Below are 16338 nucleotides of genomic sequence, written 5' to 3'. Positions count from 1 at the left end.
CAGAATTGTGACACTTCAACTATATTATTCACCACCTTTTGTTTTTTATGTGAAGGAAATTGTGCAATTGATTCCTCATTGAGATTTTTTCTATAGATGTCTAATAATTGAGAATTAAAACAAACCTGTTAGCTTTTTGAAATTTTCATTCAAGTTCAGTCAGGTCTCAGATGAGAAATCAAGGTGCTCATCTGCCATTCTGACAGTTACTTGCTGTGCTTTTTTAACAAATTAAACTTCAAGGAGTGCACATCCAGGGTGACTCACCTTTGGTCATCCCAAGGATTTGAGGACCCTTGCTTTGTCAGTCCACCATTTAAAGTTTAAAAAGAAGTGCCTTTTGCACATACTCTACTTCATGTTTTAAACTGTACCTTCAGCAAGAAAGGGTACTTTGTTATTGTAACTGTTAACAGAATGACTAAACATTAGAGAAAGCAGCATGCTGAATCATTGGTGGTTTTTCTTACATAACCATGACAAACATGAATGTATGATCTTCAGTTCCTGTGAAACTGCTTCTGCTAAAGAATAATTTTCTGTGATTTGTTGGAGTGTTGCAGTTTCTGACGTGATCTTAGCCAGCAAAACTGAACCTGTAAGAAAATGAATTTTGGTATTTTATTACTGCTACTTTCAACTTTGAAAGCAGTTGTAATGTTGGACTCATGACTCTAACTTTTTTTAAAAGACAGCTTTTACTGGAGCGCATTTGCAACTGAAGGTGAGATTTTGTTGTTGATTTCTAACTGAAAAATTATCTTAAATACAATTGGCATGATTGTTCCCACAAATGAAATTTAATATCTCAAGCAATTCAGGAAAAAGAAGCCAACAGTCTTATTACTTTTTCTTCCATCCCAGCTCAATTGTGTCTTGCATTTCTTCCTTCAAGTACCTTGTAGCCTAGTTTACCCTGCTGATCGTAAAGGATATTCTATTCTGATGTTGAGTTCGGAGCCAAGTAACAATGATACAGACTTCGCTCTCGTCGTGGCTATAGCTCAGCCTTTTTGTTTTGTTGCAATTTATCTTTTCTTCTTGTAATGCAATTTAGTCTTCCAGTGGAGCTGGTTCAAGGCTAAAGAAAGGTAGGTTTGTAAATTATTCTCAGTCACCCTTTTTGATTATTTCACTCCTTGCTGATCTTTGTACAGAAGTTGTTCTTGGATAACTTGAAGAAGGCACTGGCTGGTCATGGTGGTAGTCGGCAGCTAACGGAAAGTGCTGCTATAGCCTGTGTTAAACTTTGCAAGGCCTCTACATACATCAGCTGGGAGGACAACTCTGTCATCTGCTTTCAGGTTCAGTCCATGGTTGTAGATCTAAAGGTATGGATTTTCTGCTGTGTCTTAATTTGTTGAAGAATCACCAATAAATGAATTGAGGATCAGATGATAACAAGCATGAGATTAACTGTCTGTAAATTATTTGGGACAGGGGAAACTGAAGGAGACAGACAACTGTTTCTTAAATAAGATTTACCAAGATTTGTTAGTGTAGATCATTTGTGCATGAGTGTGCTGCACCATTAAGGTGAATGGTGTAGGTTCTTGCTCACAAGTTGCTGATATTTGCTTATTTGGGCAATTTTAAAATCTAAGATTCATGTTCTTGTTAGTAATTCCAAGAAATTAGATAGAGGCAAACATTTAACCCTTGTGGATAACAGAATACCCCTAATTAATGACTGGAGATTGATACATTATCCAACTGGATTGAAGAGAAAGAGAGAAAAACAACTTGGATTTTAGTGTGGCTCACCAGTTCTGTATTATTGGCATGAGTGGAGCAAAACATTTATTGAAGGCAGCTATTACCTCCTTGCCTGCTTTCCTTAAATCAAGTACTCTGATGTGAAAACCAGAAACCAGGAGCTATTATAGTAGGAGATTAATGAGTATTGTCACCTCTTCGCACAGGTGATATTACAGTGGATTATTCGTTGTTCAGCAAGGAGTCAGAGTGCACAATACAGGTTGAAAGTATAGCTGTTCTAACATAGGATGAATTATTGATCTTCTGTACTTTGTAAGGTTTACCAGGAAGTTAGTGATGAGTTCACAGGGTCTGAGGCTTAGATATGCTTAGATAGAACACATCTTCGTAATTCTCATTCCCTCCCACTCATCCAAACAATATTTCAAGACCGAGTGGTAAACCTATCCAACAAGTTTCCATGTTGCTTACATGTCCTCATGTAAGGCGAGAACAAACTGCTTAAATTTGACAAGTTACTCACTGCAGACTGATTTTAATAGAGTGAATTTGAAAAAAGACAATCTACCATTCTCACCCAAGGCGGACAAGGGGCTTGTTTTTCATTCTGTGAATGCTACCCTGATTGCTGGGAACTGCCTTTAAACAAATTGAGTGTTTTTACTAAACACCCTTGTGCTTTTTTTTTTAATTGAGAAGACACTGACATCTCTTTATTACTTCCTGGACTTTCTAACGTGGCCTGCATGTTCCTTTCTCTCCTCCATCCCCCACCCCAAAAAAATCACCCTGCCCCACTTCATGCATCTAATGTCTCTGTGACAATTGTCTTTTTTTGTTTAATAATGCAATAAGTGGATACGAACATGATTTATGATTTTCAACTTGATGACAAAATGGAAATCTTAAATTAGTTTAACCTGTAAAATGTTAAAGACATCATTGCCTAGTTGCTCTAGTTCTGAAGTGACGTGCGACAGCCACACGTTTAATACCGGATACATTGCCTTTTTTTTTAGACAAGACTGACCTAAGTGGTTGTGTCATGCAGGGCAGCAGATGGGCAGGTCAGTGTTGGAGATACAGACAGCGATGCCTTTCAATACATTAAAGCCTAGGTTAAAGCCAAAACATCATACTTGTCTTAAATTCCAAAAGTATAAGCAAGTCCAAATGTATAAATTCAAACAACGCACACTGTCTAAAGGATGGGGATAGCATTAAAATGAGCGAATGCTACTGCAATGTTTCCTTTCTCCTTTTATATTTTGATTGAACTGGGAACTTTCAAAGTGATCCAAAAAACAATATCCATGAAGTTCATCTGATCATTGCATTAGATTATCACATCTGTAATTCTTTGTTTCGGTAATTGCTTTGGTCTGTTTTTATTTCATAGGCCCTGTTGTTTAATCCTAGCAAGCCTTTCTCCAGAGGTGCTGGCAGCCAGAGTGCAGATGTAGATCTCATGATAGACTGTTTTGTTTCCTGTTTTCGCATCAACCCTCACAATAATAATCACTTCAAGGTATCTAACTAAACTTTCTTTCTGCTTTGGAAAAGTTCAATTCAAATTTCTTGATATCTGAGGGGATCATATTTTAGAATATGGTATAGAAACTAGTTACAATAACACTTTGATATTTGTATAAAGGTTCCGTGGAAAAAAGGTAACTTGATATCGCTGGTACAAATGAATCTGTAGAGGAGTTAGGATGGGAAAAGGCCAACATGAAGAATCCGCTGGACTACATTTATTCATGATGGAACCAACTAATTATGCTGCTGTCCCTTGACCTCATGCATGCATTCATGGTTTGGTCAATATAGAGCTGTCAGCTTGGCTCTGTAGGTGAAATTTTGAACTGCTTCTTACTGGAGAATTATATAAGAATAATCAATACTCATGTACAAGGACTGGGAACAAGAATTGACTGTTCAGCTCCTCATATCTCCTCTTTTATTCAGTTGGGAACTGGAAAAATAAATGGAAATGGATGCATTCTGACACTTTGACAAATGATTCAGATGCCAGTTGCTTGGTAAGAAAGAAAAACTGAGAACTTGGGGGAAACAACACTTTGTTATGGGGGTTATGGGAACTGCTACTAACATTGTTGATTGTTTGCTTGTTGCTGTGGGAAGGTTACAGCCTGTCCTCTAACGATTGTTCAGCTGGTGAGAGATTGCAGCTTGGAGTTTCCACAGCCAGCTTCCCTGGTGTTAGGTTGTAAATGACTGCACTGATTGCCACCATTTGTCAAGCTTATGTAGGAGTTTCAACTGGCAACCTTGTGTATTAATGGCAGTTGACTACTGGCCCACAGCATCTCTGTAAAGGTTTTTCACTTTAGTTTTCTGTTGGGGAGCTTCATAATTGCAGCTGAATGAAATGAACCTATTCGTAGAGTAAAATCAGTACAATGCAGTAGCATACATGCTAGGGCACAAAAGATTACCAGGGATTATGCAAAAATGGTTATATTACACAAGGAAGAAGAATAATCCATTCTGGAACTGGAATAATTGTCATATTGTGAAGCCAAGGTACTTGACGAGATGATCAATTTAATGATGGCTACTCAATAAACATTGGGCATGGCTTTTTTTTGAAAAGTGATGTTGGATCTTTTATGTTCATTACTGTCCTGAAGTGTTAGGTCTTTGGAGTTGTGTTGATTCTCAGGCTTGAGTGCTACTATTGAACCAAGAGTAACATAACTGGGGGAAATGGAGTTTTAATTGCACAACATTTCTGTCCGATAAAGGATTTAAAAGAGCGAACAGCGCTGTGAACAAAGAATATAAAATATAACCTGTTCTATTTAAATGTCTGATTTAAAAAGTACCTTTTAAATTATTCTTGGGATGAGATTGTTACTAGCAATACTACATTGTGTTATCCTGCTACAACAAGGTGGTGCTTTTCCATGATTTTATTTCGCAAGTGACACTTCAGATAATACTAAGAGCCAATAAAGAAGTGTGCTGATCACAAGCTTGGTGGGAGGCTGCTTTCTGAAATCTTGAACAATCTGGCAAAGGTATAGTGCTGTTTTGGATTTCACCTTTATGCTAAGGTCAGTTTCTTTGTTTTGTGACAGATCTGTTTGGCTTCCTCCTCCCCTCCAACCTTTCATTATGTGTTGGTTAATTCACTGCACAGAATTATTACAAATGTAAGTATTCCTTAATTCTTTTCAGTTGGATAATTAGATTAAATACTTAGTATGGAAACAGGCCCTTCAAGTCCACACTGATTCTCTGAAGAGCAACCCACCCAGACCCATTCCCCTACATTTACCCCTTCACCTAACACTACAGGCAATTTAGCATGGCCAATTCACCTGACCTGCACATCTTTGTGACTGTGGGAGGAAACCGGAGCACCCGGAGGAAACCCATGCAGACACGGGGCGAATGTTCAAACTCCACACAGACAGTTGCCCGAGGTGGGAATTGAACCCAGGTCCCTGACGCTGTGAGGCAGCACTGCTAACCACTGTGCCACCGTGCTGCCCTTTAGATTTGAATGGTTTCTGCTGATGTAATTTACAAGCTTCTAAATGCTGACTTGGTACTCTGTGGTAAAAGCATGATGTGAATAATGTTAATTGTGGCTTTGATTAAACAATGGTCAATTCACTTTAAATTTGCTTATACTATGAAGATTTCTGGCATTGACTTTGAATTGGATACATTTTAAAATGGGAATGTTGGGTGCTGCTCTGTCAGCACACCATTCTTTTAATTTGCACAGAATAAAAGGCCTTCCATTTCTCTTCACTTGGAAATTGGTAGTAATATTGGGGCAACCTCCTGAGTAATCTGCTAGTCCTTTGGCTAATCTTGTTAATTTAGTGCCTGGGACCAATTTTGGTTGAAAAAAGCTAGAGTCCTGATGATTTGAAATTCAAATGCAAGTGGTGGAGACACAACAGATGATTAAGCAACCATGAAGAGAAAAGAAGGGTTCACATATTTACAAACTTACCAAGATTGATGTTTTCTTATTTCTGGTGTTGAAAGCTGAGGTATCCTAAATTGTTGCTCAGCAGAAGTCAGTTTACCCTGCATGGAGTCTCAACTTGAGAATACCATATACCCAGTTTCTACATTAAGCCTTCAGTGAAGTTGTTCTATTGTGAGATTCTTAAATAGTCCAAAGGTTAACAAGTATCCCTGGTCCAAATGGATTAGAAATGAGATTCAGATGTTGCCAAGGAAATATTTGCTGACCTTAAAAAAGGTAAACAATGTCTTCATAAGCAAGCAGCTTTGTTTCTCAGGACATGATCATAATTTGAATAATTTAACTATTTTTCTAAGATTGTTTCCTTGACCTCTGCACTTTCTTTAAACAGAAATGTAAATATTTAATGAAACTGGCCACTTGTTATATTTGAAAATAACTGATCAAAGAACCAAGTTTTATCTTGCATATCCTTCTCTATTGAGAGCACAATTGAATGTTAATTAAAAGTTGCTTAGTTTAAAGATTAATTTTAATGTTTAGCGTATAGTTTGCTTTATTTCCGTTAGTTCATTAGAATTATATGAAAACTTCAAATAATCAAGAACAGAATATTGTTGAAGTGAAAATGATACTGGTGACAAACCTAGCTCATTTGAGGTGCTCAAACAAACATAGTAGAGTTGGGATATGAGTGAAGAGTGCGTCAGCTGATGCTCTTTTCCAGTAGATGCTGTGGAAGAAGTAATGAGAATTTGAGGATTTCAGATGATTTCGGCATGGATGCTGGAAATGTGGAATCAAAGCACACAACACTGCTGCTCAGCAGCTAAGGCAGCAAATCCAAAGAGGATGTTAAAATTTCAGGCTCATGACTTTGCATCAGGATAGTAAAAGATTGTTGCATAATTAATTAGCAGCAGTAGCAATTGGGCAGTTATTTTGTCCAAGATTGCCTCTCCTGGGAGAGACCAGAGTTCCAGTTTGTTATTAGACTGCGTGAGGGGAGTTGATTAGGAAGGAGAGATTTCTGAAGAAAGCTAATTGACCTGTGACACTCTTGCACCTCCTAGTGGTTGACTCAAGAGCGGCATTGATTATGACTTGATGCAAGGCAGACTTGAATAGAGGAGAAAATCTGCAGATGTAAATTACGTTAGAAAAAGAGCTGAGGAAAGAACTAATTTTTTTCATTAATGGGAGACTGAGGGGAAACATACAAAAATGCTTGCATTTGAAGTTTGAATCCTGTAAATGATTTGAGTGAATTAGGGAAGAGCAAACAATATGGGCATAAATATTTTCCTACGGAAGCTAGTGCAGGCCGTAATATTATGCTTTTGCCTGAAACACGTGACAAATAAATAGCCAGTGGCTGAGATAGTCATGAGCTATGATTTTTAAAAGTAATTCTGTTGTATTTTCAGTGGTGTCTGAAGTTAACAAAAGACTGAAGATTTCTTGAAGTCGTGGCAGTTTTACAGTTGTGGCTTATTTGATTTGCTGTGCTGCCTTTCTGGTTCTCCTGTGGTTTCTGAATTAGGATAATTTAAGCCTGGAAGCACTTTTCATCTATCAGCACTGCTTGAATACAGCTTGATTGCTTCCTGTCGCTGAATAAACAAATAGTCAATTCACATTTCCTGTACTGGTTTCCTCCTCCTCCATCTCCCCCCACAAAATCTACTTCTGTCTAAGAGAAGATTAGTCACTAGCCTTGCAGTACTGTTAGAGATGCATTTGAACATGCAAGGCCTAGTCTTAACTACTTGTATTACTTTGCAAACCAGTGTCATTTGACAGGAAACTCAATATAAAAAAAGCAGTTGCACCATCTTGGTCAGTTAGAAACTGCTGAGGGAATAATTGGTGCACATCAATGGTGTTCAATCATGGCAACCCACTTCAGAAAAAGGAACTTAAAATTGTAGCTGCTTTTGTGAAGATGCTACAATCATCATAAATTTTGGAAGCAAATTGGGACTAAATTTGGTCAATGACTTCCATTCAACTTCTAGGATCTGTTGAAAAAGCAGAGGTCTGAGGCTTATGTTCTTTGGACATGGTATCGTTATTAACAGCATTGGTAGGTGCTGCATGTACAAAGTTAGTTGGAGTATTGGTCTTTCACCACTAGGAACTAAACTTGAACGAGGCCTGAACTAATATTGATTTTCTAAATTCTGTAATAATCTGCACACAGTTCTATGTGGGAGCAAGTTCACAGCACAGTTGGCACAGTTGGTGGGTGGGTGAGGGGGGGAAAAGAGTGAAATCGTCTTGTACATGTAGCAAAGACCTGCAAGGAAACTATAGTTTTCAAGGTTGTACAGGTGCAAAAACTCTTATCTGCCCTTCTGTAGAGTAAAGGAATGGTGCATTAACAGTTTAAATTATGAAGAATTCAGTCAAAATATATGAGAGGTGGTCATTCAATTGTACTGTGATAAACTGTCTAAATTTGTTCTCTTGTTTCCTTGCTCTTCACCTACATCCTCCAAAATCTGCCTCCATTCGTTTACACCTTCAGTCTGCAGTGGATTGGTGGCCTAAGATCGATGCTGTGTACTGTTACTCAGGAGAACTTAGAGGCATGTTAGCGGAAACTTTGAATCGGGTGATGCAGAGCTGCAGCACACACGCTCCCTTGCGTATGACGTCGGTATGCCCCTTTAGCAGTTTCTTATTATTTTAATGTTTCCATCATGCCATTCCTGCAGTTTTTCCATAACTGTTTGTCTGGGAGATACAGTTTGTAGCACAATTTTTTTTTGAACCATGCATCCCTAAATAAAAATAAATCTGTGATTTTGCAACAGTTAGAATATATCACAGTCCAAATACTTAACCAATTCAGTGGGATACAAGTCATCGTTGGATTTCTATTCTGAGTCTGGAGAGTAAACACTGAGCAATTCTTTTCGGTGGAGTAAAGGTAGAGTTTTTGATTTGGGAAAGAATTACATTTTTAGTGTAGTGGAATGTAGAAATTTGTGGATATTTTCGATCCTGCTCTGTTTGGAAAGGAGTAGTTCTTTTGAGAGAACAAGTAGGAACGTTTTTAGTTGAGCTTTTGCAGGGTACTTTTCAGTAGTGGATAGACAAATACAAATACTTGCCATGTACTGGCACAGTTAGTTCTTTTTAGTATGGAAACTTGAAATTAGCTTAGAACAAAAGATTAAACGTGTTAAGTAGACAAGAGAAGAAACTTTGTTGAGGTGGAATGAGAGGGATTTTGCTATATAGCTGTATGTATTAGGAATTAAGAATTATGCATTTTGCCACCATGTGCACACTAGGAAATGTTTCATAGCATAACCTTTAACACAAACTGGAAGCCCAAGATGTTTTACTAGAATATGGGCAAGACTTCGGTTTCATTATGTACTGTAGGTACAATTTTTTTTAGTAGCCTCCCTGAGAGAAAAGTGTTCATATTATAATCATTAAGTATGATTACCTTTTCAAATAGTATTACGTGGTCTTGATTCCAAGATTTTGCTTTCTTTGTAGCCTATGTCCTTCCCACCTGAGAAGACAGGTGCCATAATCCCAGATCCTCAACAACAGTTGCAAACCCAGCTGTTGAGCAAGCAAATAGTAAAAAGTCATGACATGTCCTTGCAGTCAGCTGTACAGTATATGGATACATTTCTGTTGCTTCTTGTGACTGTTAATCTTAGCCAGATGAGGGAAGGTGACGGATGAAAATATGTGCCTTAGAGATTTTGACGTCTCAACTGAGGAGCAAAATGTTTTGATCAGACTAGTGCTGCTTTCTGAACCAGTGGGAACATAATGGAAGCCATACATTTAGATCATTAATGCTTCATTTTTACCTTATAGTTCATTTATTTATCTTTTCACTAGTATCTATTGTTCTGATACTTGGCTTAATTCCTTAGCTGGAAGATTAGGAAAAGTAATTACCAAAAGAAGCAGTTGGACAATCAACTTTTGACCCTATTCTACAGAGTGATAGCATAGATGTTTGATGTTTACTGTTTTTCACATTGGATACTTGCTGTGTATGTGTTTGTTTTATACTGTAGTCTGTTTTGCACATTGGTGTTGAATTGACACTACACAACTGGACGGACCAGGTAAATCTTTGTACTTGTCTATCACTGGTATTTTAGATTTCTAATGATTGAAGTGCTAAGGGGATGATGCTTGTACATTATATCGAGAAAAGGTGATTTATTTTCTTAAGTGGATGTAAAGGAGTATTGCAAGTTGGGAATCCAGAACTAAATTTGTGTAGCTTTGCCTTTTGAACCTTTAGTTTGCTGTTTTATTGAACATGATTAACTTGGACCCTAATATTACTTTATTTCTGTCCATACATAGCAATTAGGTGACTATTGTGGTTGCAAAGCTTTTCCCAAGAATCTAAAGCTGAGTATGTTGACTGTTGGTGAATTGGAGCCTTTTGACCAAAACTACTGGCAGCTTATTGGGAGGGGGTGGGGGAAGTATATCAGTTGTAAAACATGTTGCAAAGCCTTTCATTCCATTACTCATTTGTTAATGTATATTTAGTATCACCTGTTCGGATAGGTAGCAGCTGTTTAACATGGCTACTCTGACATTGATTGGTGGTGCTTTGTCTTCTGCTTTATTTTCTGTGCTTATTGGCTGCTGTCGCTCACATGATCAGATGCCAACCAGTCACTGTTTTGCATGGCAGTGGGCTTCTGTTGCTGTAAGTATGATTCATAGTAACTATCACAGAAAAGCAATTAGACCACTGCCTTTTCTGTGCTTAGTTACATTAGTAAACACTACATAATCCATCTAGGTCTGACTATGTAGCATGCATCCACCTTCTCAAATAAGATCTTAACTGTTGGAAAAAGATCAGATTAAGTTTTAAACAGTACCTTTTCTGCCATGCATTTACTAATGTTTCATGTGTTCATTGCTTTATAATTGCCTTTCAGATCTGTGTACTGATTATAATATATGTGTATGTATTTGCAGGCTAATTTTGTTAACATATGAGTCAGATATTAGTGCATTCAAAGCCAGAGCAGTATTTTAATTTGTATTATCAGGTGAATTGTGAGAAATAGATTACTGATTTTCATGATTCCCCTTTTTGAAAATAATTTATTTCAGAGCCTTACATTCAAGGAAAAAATGACCAGCCTTAAATTTAAAGAAAAACCAACAGACTCAGAAACCCGAAGTTATAAATTTTTATTGTTGGCCATTGTGAAATTAATTCATGGAGACCCAAAGCTTATGTTACATGTAAGTATTGGAGTGGGACGCAAGATTCAAAACTTGGATGGAGTATTCATGTGACCAACTAGTGCTATTTATTTGTGATGAATTCATCAGAAATGGAAGATTTTAAAAATGTGAAAGTTATTATGAATTGTGTTTTTTATTCCTAGGATGATGGTAAATTTGTTTTCTGAAGGATGCTAATGTGTCACTTCTGTAACTCCCAATTCTTAAGCCTTACTATGACTATCCAGTTGAGCACTGATTTGAATTGCTAGGTTCCAAAAATTATTTCATGTGTGATGAATAGAATTCTAATCTGTTTAATTGGTATGAATGCTATAAAAAACATGAAAGTTTTGACATTAACAAGACAAATGATTTTTAGTACCAGTTGAATTGCTACTGTCTTCTATATGAAGATATTTGACAATCCTATGCATCAGCGCAAACCTGACTTGGTGTTGAGGAAGCGTGAAGATTCAGGGAGACTTGAATCAACTCCCCAACTGAGGATTATCAAAATTGAAAAACATTAGGCCAAGGGCTCTTGAATTAAGGCATCAAAGTCATGATTTCTCTATAGACCAATCAATGCTCCTGTCAGGTGTATGCTGATGCATTGAATTAGCAAAAATGTAATCTTACAACTGTGTAGTTGAGCTAATGATATGCAAGGCTCTTTTGAGATTCAGTTGTACAACTGGAATAAGGAATATTGCTGTTAGAAATCCTTAGCATCACTAGTCACCTGAGTCTGTTCAGCCTGAATGTGAAACTTGCAATGATATTAATTGTAAAGAATTTGTGATTTGAAGCAGTAAACTCCGCAGCACAATCGGACTGGGGAAGCTGAAAATGGCTGTTATGTCAGATGGGATGATATTGTATGGACGGAAGATGTCCATACACTGCACCCGTTTCAACTGAACGAAGTTAATGAGAGCCATTCTCTGTTGCATTTCTTAGGGTAATGCCTCGATCAATTAAAGTTGTCATGCCTGGTTTAAAACTTGAAGAAAACACCGTAGTTAACTGTCAGTCATCATTAACTGGTGCACTCTTCATGATATCACCTTGACCAATTGGTCCACTTGCCAACCAATCAGCCCTGTTCGTTTTGAACAGTATTAGTATTGTTTTTCCTTTGCTTTGATGTTTCCTGTGAATTGTTTTGAAGGCAAGATGAAAACCTTGGACAAAATGTCTATTTTTAAGGCCATATTCAAGCCTGTATTACCTCAAATTCATTAGAGTCAGAGTCCAACAGCATGGAGACATGGCCTTGGGCCCAAACTGCTCCATGCTGACCAAAATGTCCATTCACACTAATCCCATTTCCTTGCACTTGGCTCATATCCTCCAAACCTTTCCTATCCATGTATTTGTCCAAATGCCTTTTAAATATTGTTAATGTACCTACCTCAATCACTTCAGCTGCAGCTCATTCCATATGTGTACCACTCTGTGTCAAAAAGTTGCCTCTTAGGTTCCCTTTTATTTTCCCTCTAGCCTGAAACCGATGCCCTCTTGTCCTTGGTTCCCTAACCCTCGGAAAAAGACTGAGTGCATTCACCCTATCCAACCTCACAATCTTTTACACTTCTGCAAGATCCTCCACTCAGTTCCTTAGCTTGTCCAACCTATAACTCAGCTATAACTCAGACCCCTAAGTCTGGCAACATCCTTGTAAATTTCTTCTGCACTCTTTCCAGTTTAATAACATCCTTCTAGCAAGGTGACCAGAACTGAACACAATACTCAACTTGGTGCACGTTGCCACAATTATGTCCGCCCTCCAGCCCATGGTGTATATTTGTTCTCCTCCTGCGTAAGGAACCCCAATTTGAAGATTCTTATCTTTATCACTCTCCAGTCTTGCCTGCCCATACTGCCATAATCATCTCCAGCCTCTCAGAGATATCCATGCTCTCCCAGTCTGGTCACTTTGATTTGCCCAATAGTCATTGCACCCCCATTGGCAACTGTTCTTTCAGCTGTCTGGGCTCTGGGATTCTCTCTCAATCTTTACCTCACTCCTCCTGTAAGATGTTCCCTCAAAATCCTGTTTTCATAAAACATTTAATTAATATCTCTCAGAATCATAGAATCTTAATGGGATGGAAGCAGGTTATTTGGTCCATTAAGGCCACGCCAAACCTCTGAAGAGCGTACCACCCAGACCCAATCCCCTGCCCCATAGCTCTGCTCTTCCCATGCCTAACCCACCTAGACTGCACATCCCTGAACAACATAGGGCAATTTAGCAGGGCCCATCTACCTAACCTGCACATGTTTGGACCATAGGAGGAAACTGAAGGGCCTGGAGGAAACCCAGGGAGAACGTGTTAACTCCACACAGTCAGTCCCTGAGGATGGAATCGAACCCAGGTCCCTGGCGCTCTGAGGCAGTGCTGAGTTGAACACTGAGCTACTGTGCTGCCCCCATATTTGATTGTTCTTTAAGGGAAAAAAAACAATGGCACATTAGCTCCTTAGTATTGTATGACAGACTCTGCAAAATAAATCCTTGGGCCTCCTTGGAAGAGGATTTAAGTAAAGGAATATTAATGTCTTGCAGCAATTACTCAAGGATTGGTGAGATCACACCTTTATTGCTCAATTTACCTAAGAAAGGATATACTTTCCATAGATGGATTGCAAATAAGGCCACACTGGACACATTGTTGGGGTAATGGGATCTTCCTATGGGGAAAGATTCTGGAGAATGTGCCTACGTTTTCCAGCATTAAGAATGAACAGTGACCTAATTTGAAGCATGTAAACCTGCCATAGGACTTGTAAGGGTAGATGTAGGAAGGATATTTCCTTTGCTTGGTGAGTCTAGAACCAGGGGATATAGTCTCAGAAAACTCAGGTGAGGGGTTTCTTCACTCTGAACGTGGTTAATTGTTGGAATTCTGTACTCCAGGCAGATCAGTTATTGAGGATGTTATGGTTGGAGATTAGTAATTTTCTAGATATTAGTAGTATCAGCTGATATGAGGATAGAGCAATGTGGAGACTAATTACACACTGAGTCAGCTGAGAAATCGAACATGCACATTGTTAAATTAATCCGAGCATGATGGGAGGAGCAGTTTTGCTGCCAATCATGATAGCTATGGATTTCAGTCTGGTATGCATGAAATGAAACTTGGGATTATCGAGGGAAGCACAGCTGAACAGATTTTTAGTCATGTTGGGAATGGTTATTTAGTTTAGAATACGAATAGAATTTGATTGGAATTTCAGGTGACATGGCACAGCAACCTATCAACGTGTTAGGTGACACTAGCTGAAAGATGTCTAAAATTGAATAGCAGCAATTTATATTAAATATGAACTAAGTCTGTTCTGTGAGCTAAAAGAATTAATATTGCAATGTTTGCTTGATAACAATGCACAACTTGCAACTTAAACCCTTGGAAACTTTGTGCCAAAGCTGAAGACAACATTATGAGCAAGTTTTTTTTTTATTATAAAGTTAAACATTTTATACCAAATGTCCTGTTCAGAAAAAAAGGTCATGGTCTTAGTCATATTTTAAGAATTAAATTTTATTTTCAAAAGGGCAAGAGCACACCGTGTGTAATGTCATGCATTGAGCAATTCAAAACCTCAGGCCAGTGTTCTGGAAATATGGATTTGAATCCTATTTTGGCAGGTGGTGAAATTTGAATTCAATTCAAAGAAAATCTGGAATAAAAAGTTAACCTAATGGTGACCATTGTTGTGAAAAGCTACCTGGTTTACAGGAAAGGAAATTTGCCATTTTCCCTGGTCTGACCTATATGTGACTCTGCAATACAGCTGAAACTGTTCTCTGGGCAGCTAGGGAAGGGCAATAAATGCTGGCCAACCCACATCCCATGAACGATTATTAAGAAAAAGTGGGAAATGTTTTAAACTGGACTTTTTTTTTCCACTTTCTGCTTTCTAAAATACTGTCTGTTGTTGCGCAGAATCCAGGGAAACTTGGACATGAAATTCAGAGCAGCACTGCTGAGTTAATAACTGGTTTGGTTCAACTGGTTCCACAGATGAGTATGCCTGAGATAGCACAGGAAGCCATGGAGGTAAGGACATTGATTTAAACATGTATTGTTGCAGTTCTTTTTCCAAAGACATATATGTTTTGCATTTGTTCCCTTTTGCATGTCTTTTCATTTAGTGCTGGCTAATTTTGTTTTAAAAGTTCTGGTGAGCATCAAAAATGTTACTGTCTTCACAGATGCCAATAAATCCACTATGTAATTCCGTTAGTTAATGTCTTCCTGTGTGTTTTATAGATACCTTTTCACAGCAGCCTTTTTAAAAAAAAAATGACAATTAATCAGAATGACTAAAACATGCTCAGGAATGTTTACTTGAGGTTAACCTTATTGATAACCTAAGTCTTGAATCTAAAATGTTGATGATCAAATTGTTCTGCAATTGGAAACATCAGTGCATAGACCACTGAGAGATCCAAAAATTTGGTTGAAAGTTCTAGCCAGTAACAGGGCATGCGTGAATTTGTTATAAATGTTCTTTCTGTTCCTATTTTCAGGCCTTGTTGGTTCTTCATCAACCAGAAAACATAGAGTTATGGAATCCAGACGCGCCAATAGAAACCTTCTGGGATATAAGGTGAGGATTATGGGCATGTTCTGTAATCTTCGGAAAGTTTATATTATAGACGTGTTGCTCTTGTACCCATTCTACATCATTATTGAATTTGGAAGAGTTTAGAGCCTTTCTGGATGTAAAATGTGTATAGTTCAAAATAAATCTGGCAATAACATTGAAATGTTGTTGAAATAATTTCAGAGCATGAGTATCATCGGAGAGCTGCTCCCACAGCACATTGCAAACTCTGATTCCCTACAACCAAGATGGAAAAGGGCAGCAGATGCAGGTGAAAAACACCACCTGCAAGATCCCCACAAAGCCACATACTGTCCTGACTTGAACCTATATCACAGTTTCTTAATTGTCACTTGGTCAGAATTCTAGAGCATTAATAGTGCTGTTGGTGTCCCACTCCCAAGGACTGCAGTGCTTCACGAAGGCCTCCATGGTAATTGGGGGGTGAGCAATAAATGCAATTTGAGCTGATTGTTTGAATCTCACATGGATATCTTTTGTTTAAAAAAAAAAATCGACTCTCCATTTAATTGTTTTAACTGAGCACCATCCATCCCTAATAAGTTAAACTGCATTTATTTCAATGCAAGAAGCCAACAGGGAAGGCAGATGAACTCAGGGCATGGTTAGGAACATGGGACTGGGATATCATAGCAATTACAGAAACATGGCTCAGGGTTGGGCAGGACTGGCAGCTTAATGTTCCAGGATACAAATGCTACAGGAAGGATGGAAAGGGAGGCAAGAGAGGAGGGGGAGTGGCGGCTTTGATAAGGGATAGC

General features: G+C 38.2%; 1 protein-coding gene across 10 annotated transcripts in view; it reads left to right on the top strand.

The window, feature by feature from the left end:
* Positions 1-16338, top strand: part of nf1a (neurofibromin 1a) — a 334372-nt gene that overhangs the window by 75113 nt on the left and 242921 nt on the right. For 6 of the 10 annotated variants that reach the window (XM_043718252.1, XM_043718249.1, XM_043718245.1 and 3 more), the window contains exons 9-16: positions 1158-1331; positions 3119-3247; positions 4824-4898; positions 8223-8354; positions 10356-10400; positions 10817-10951; positions 14893-15006; positions 15480-15559. In XM_043718252.1, coding sequence (XP_043574187.1) covers positions 1158-1331; positions 3119-3247; positions 4824-4898; positions 8223-8354; positions 10356-10400; positions 10817-10951; positions 14893-15006; positions 15480-15559 — 884 coding nt within the window. The remainder of the gene's footprint in view (positions 1-1157; positions 1332-3118; positions 3248-4823; positions 4899-8222; positions 8355-10355; positions 10401-10816; positions 10952-14892; positions 15007-15479; positions 15560-16338) is intronic. The other 4 variants (XM_043718251.1, XM_043718246.1, XM_043718254.1 and 1 more) reach the window with 2 other exon arrangements.

The sequence above is a fragment of the Chiloscyllium plagiosum genome, chromosome 28, assembly GCF_004010195.1.
Source record: "Chiloscyllium plagiosum isolate BGI_BamShark_2017 chromosome 28, ASM401019v2, whole genome shotgun sequence".
Taxonomy (NCBI): Eukaryota; Metazoa; Chordata; class Chondrichthyes; order Orectolobiformes; family Hemiscylliidae; genus Chiloscyllium; species Chiloscyllium plagiosum.
This window is presented reverse-complemented; position numbering and strand designations above follow the sequence as displayed.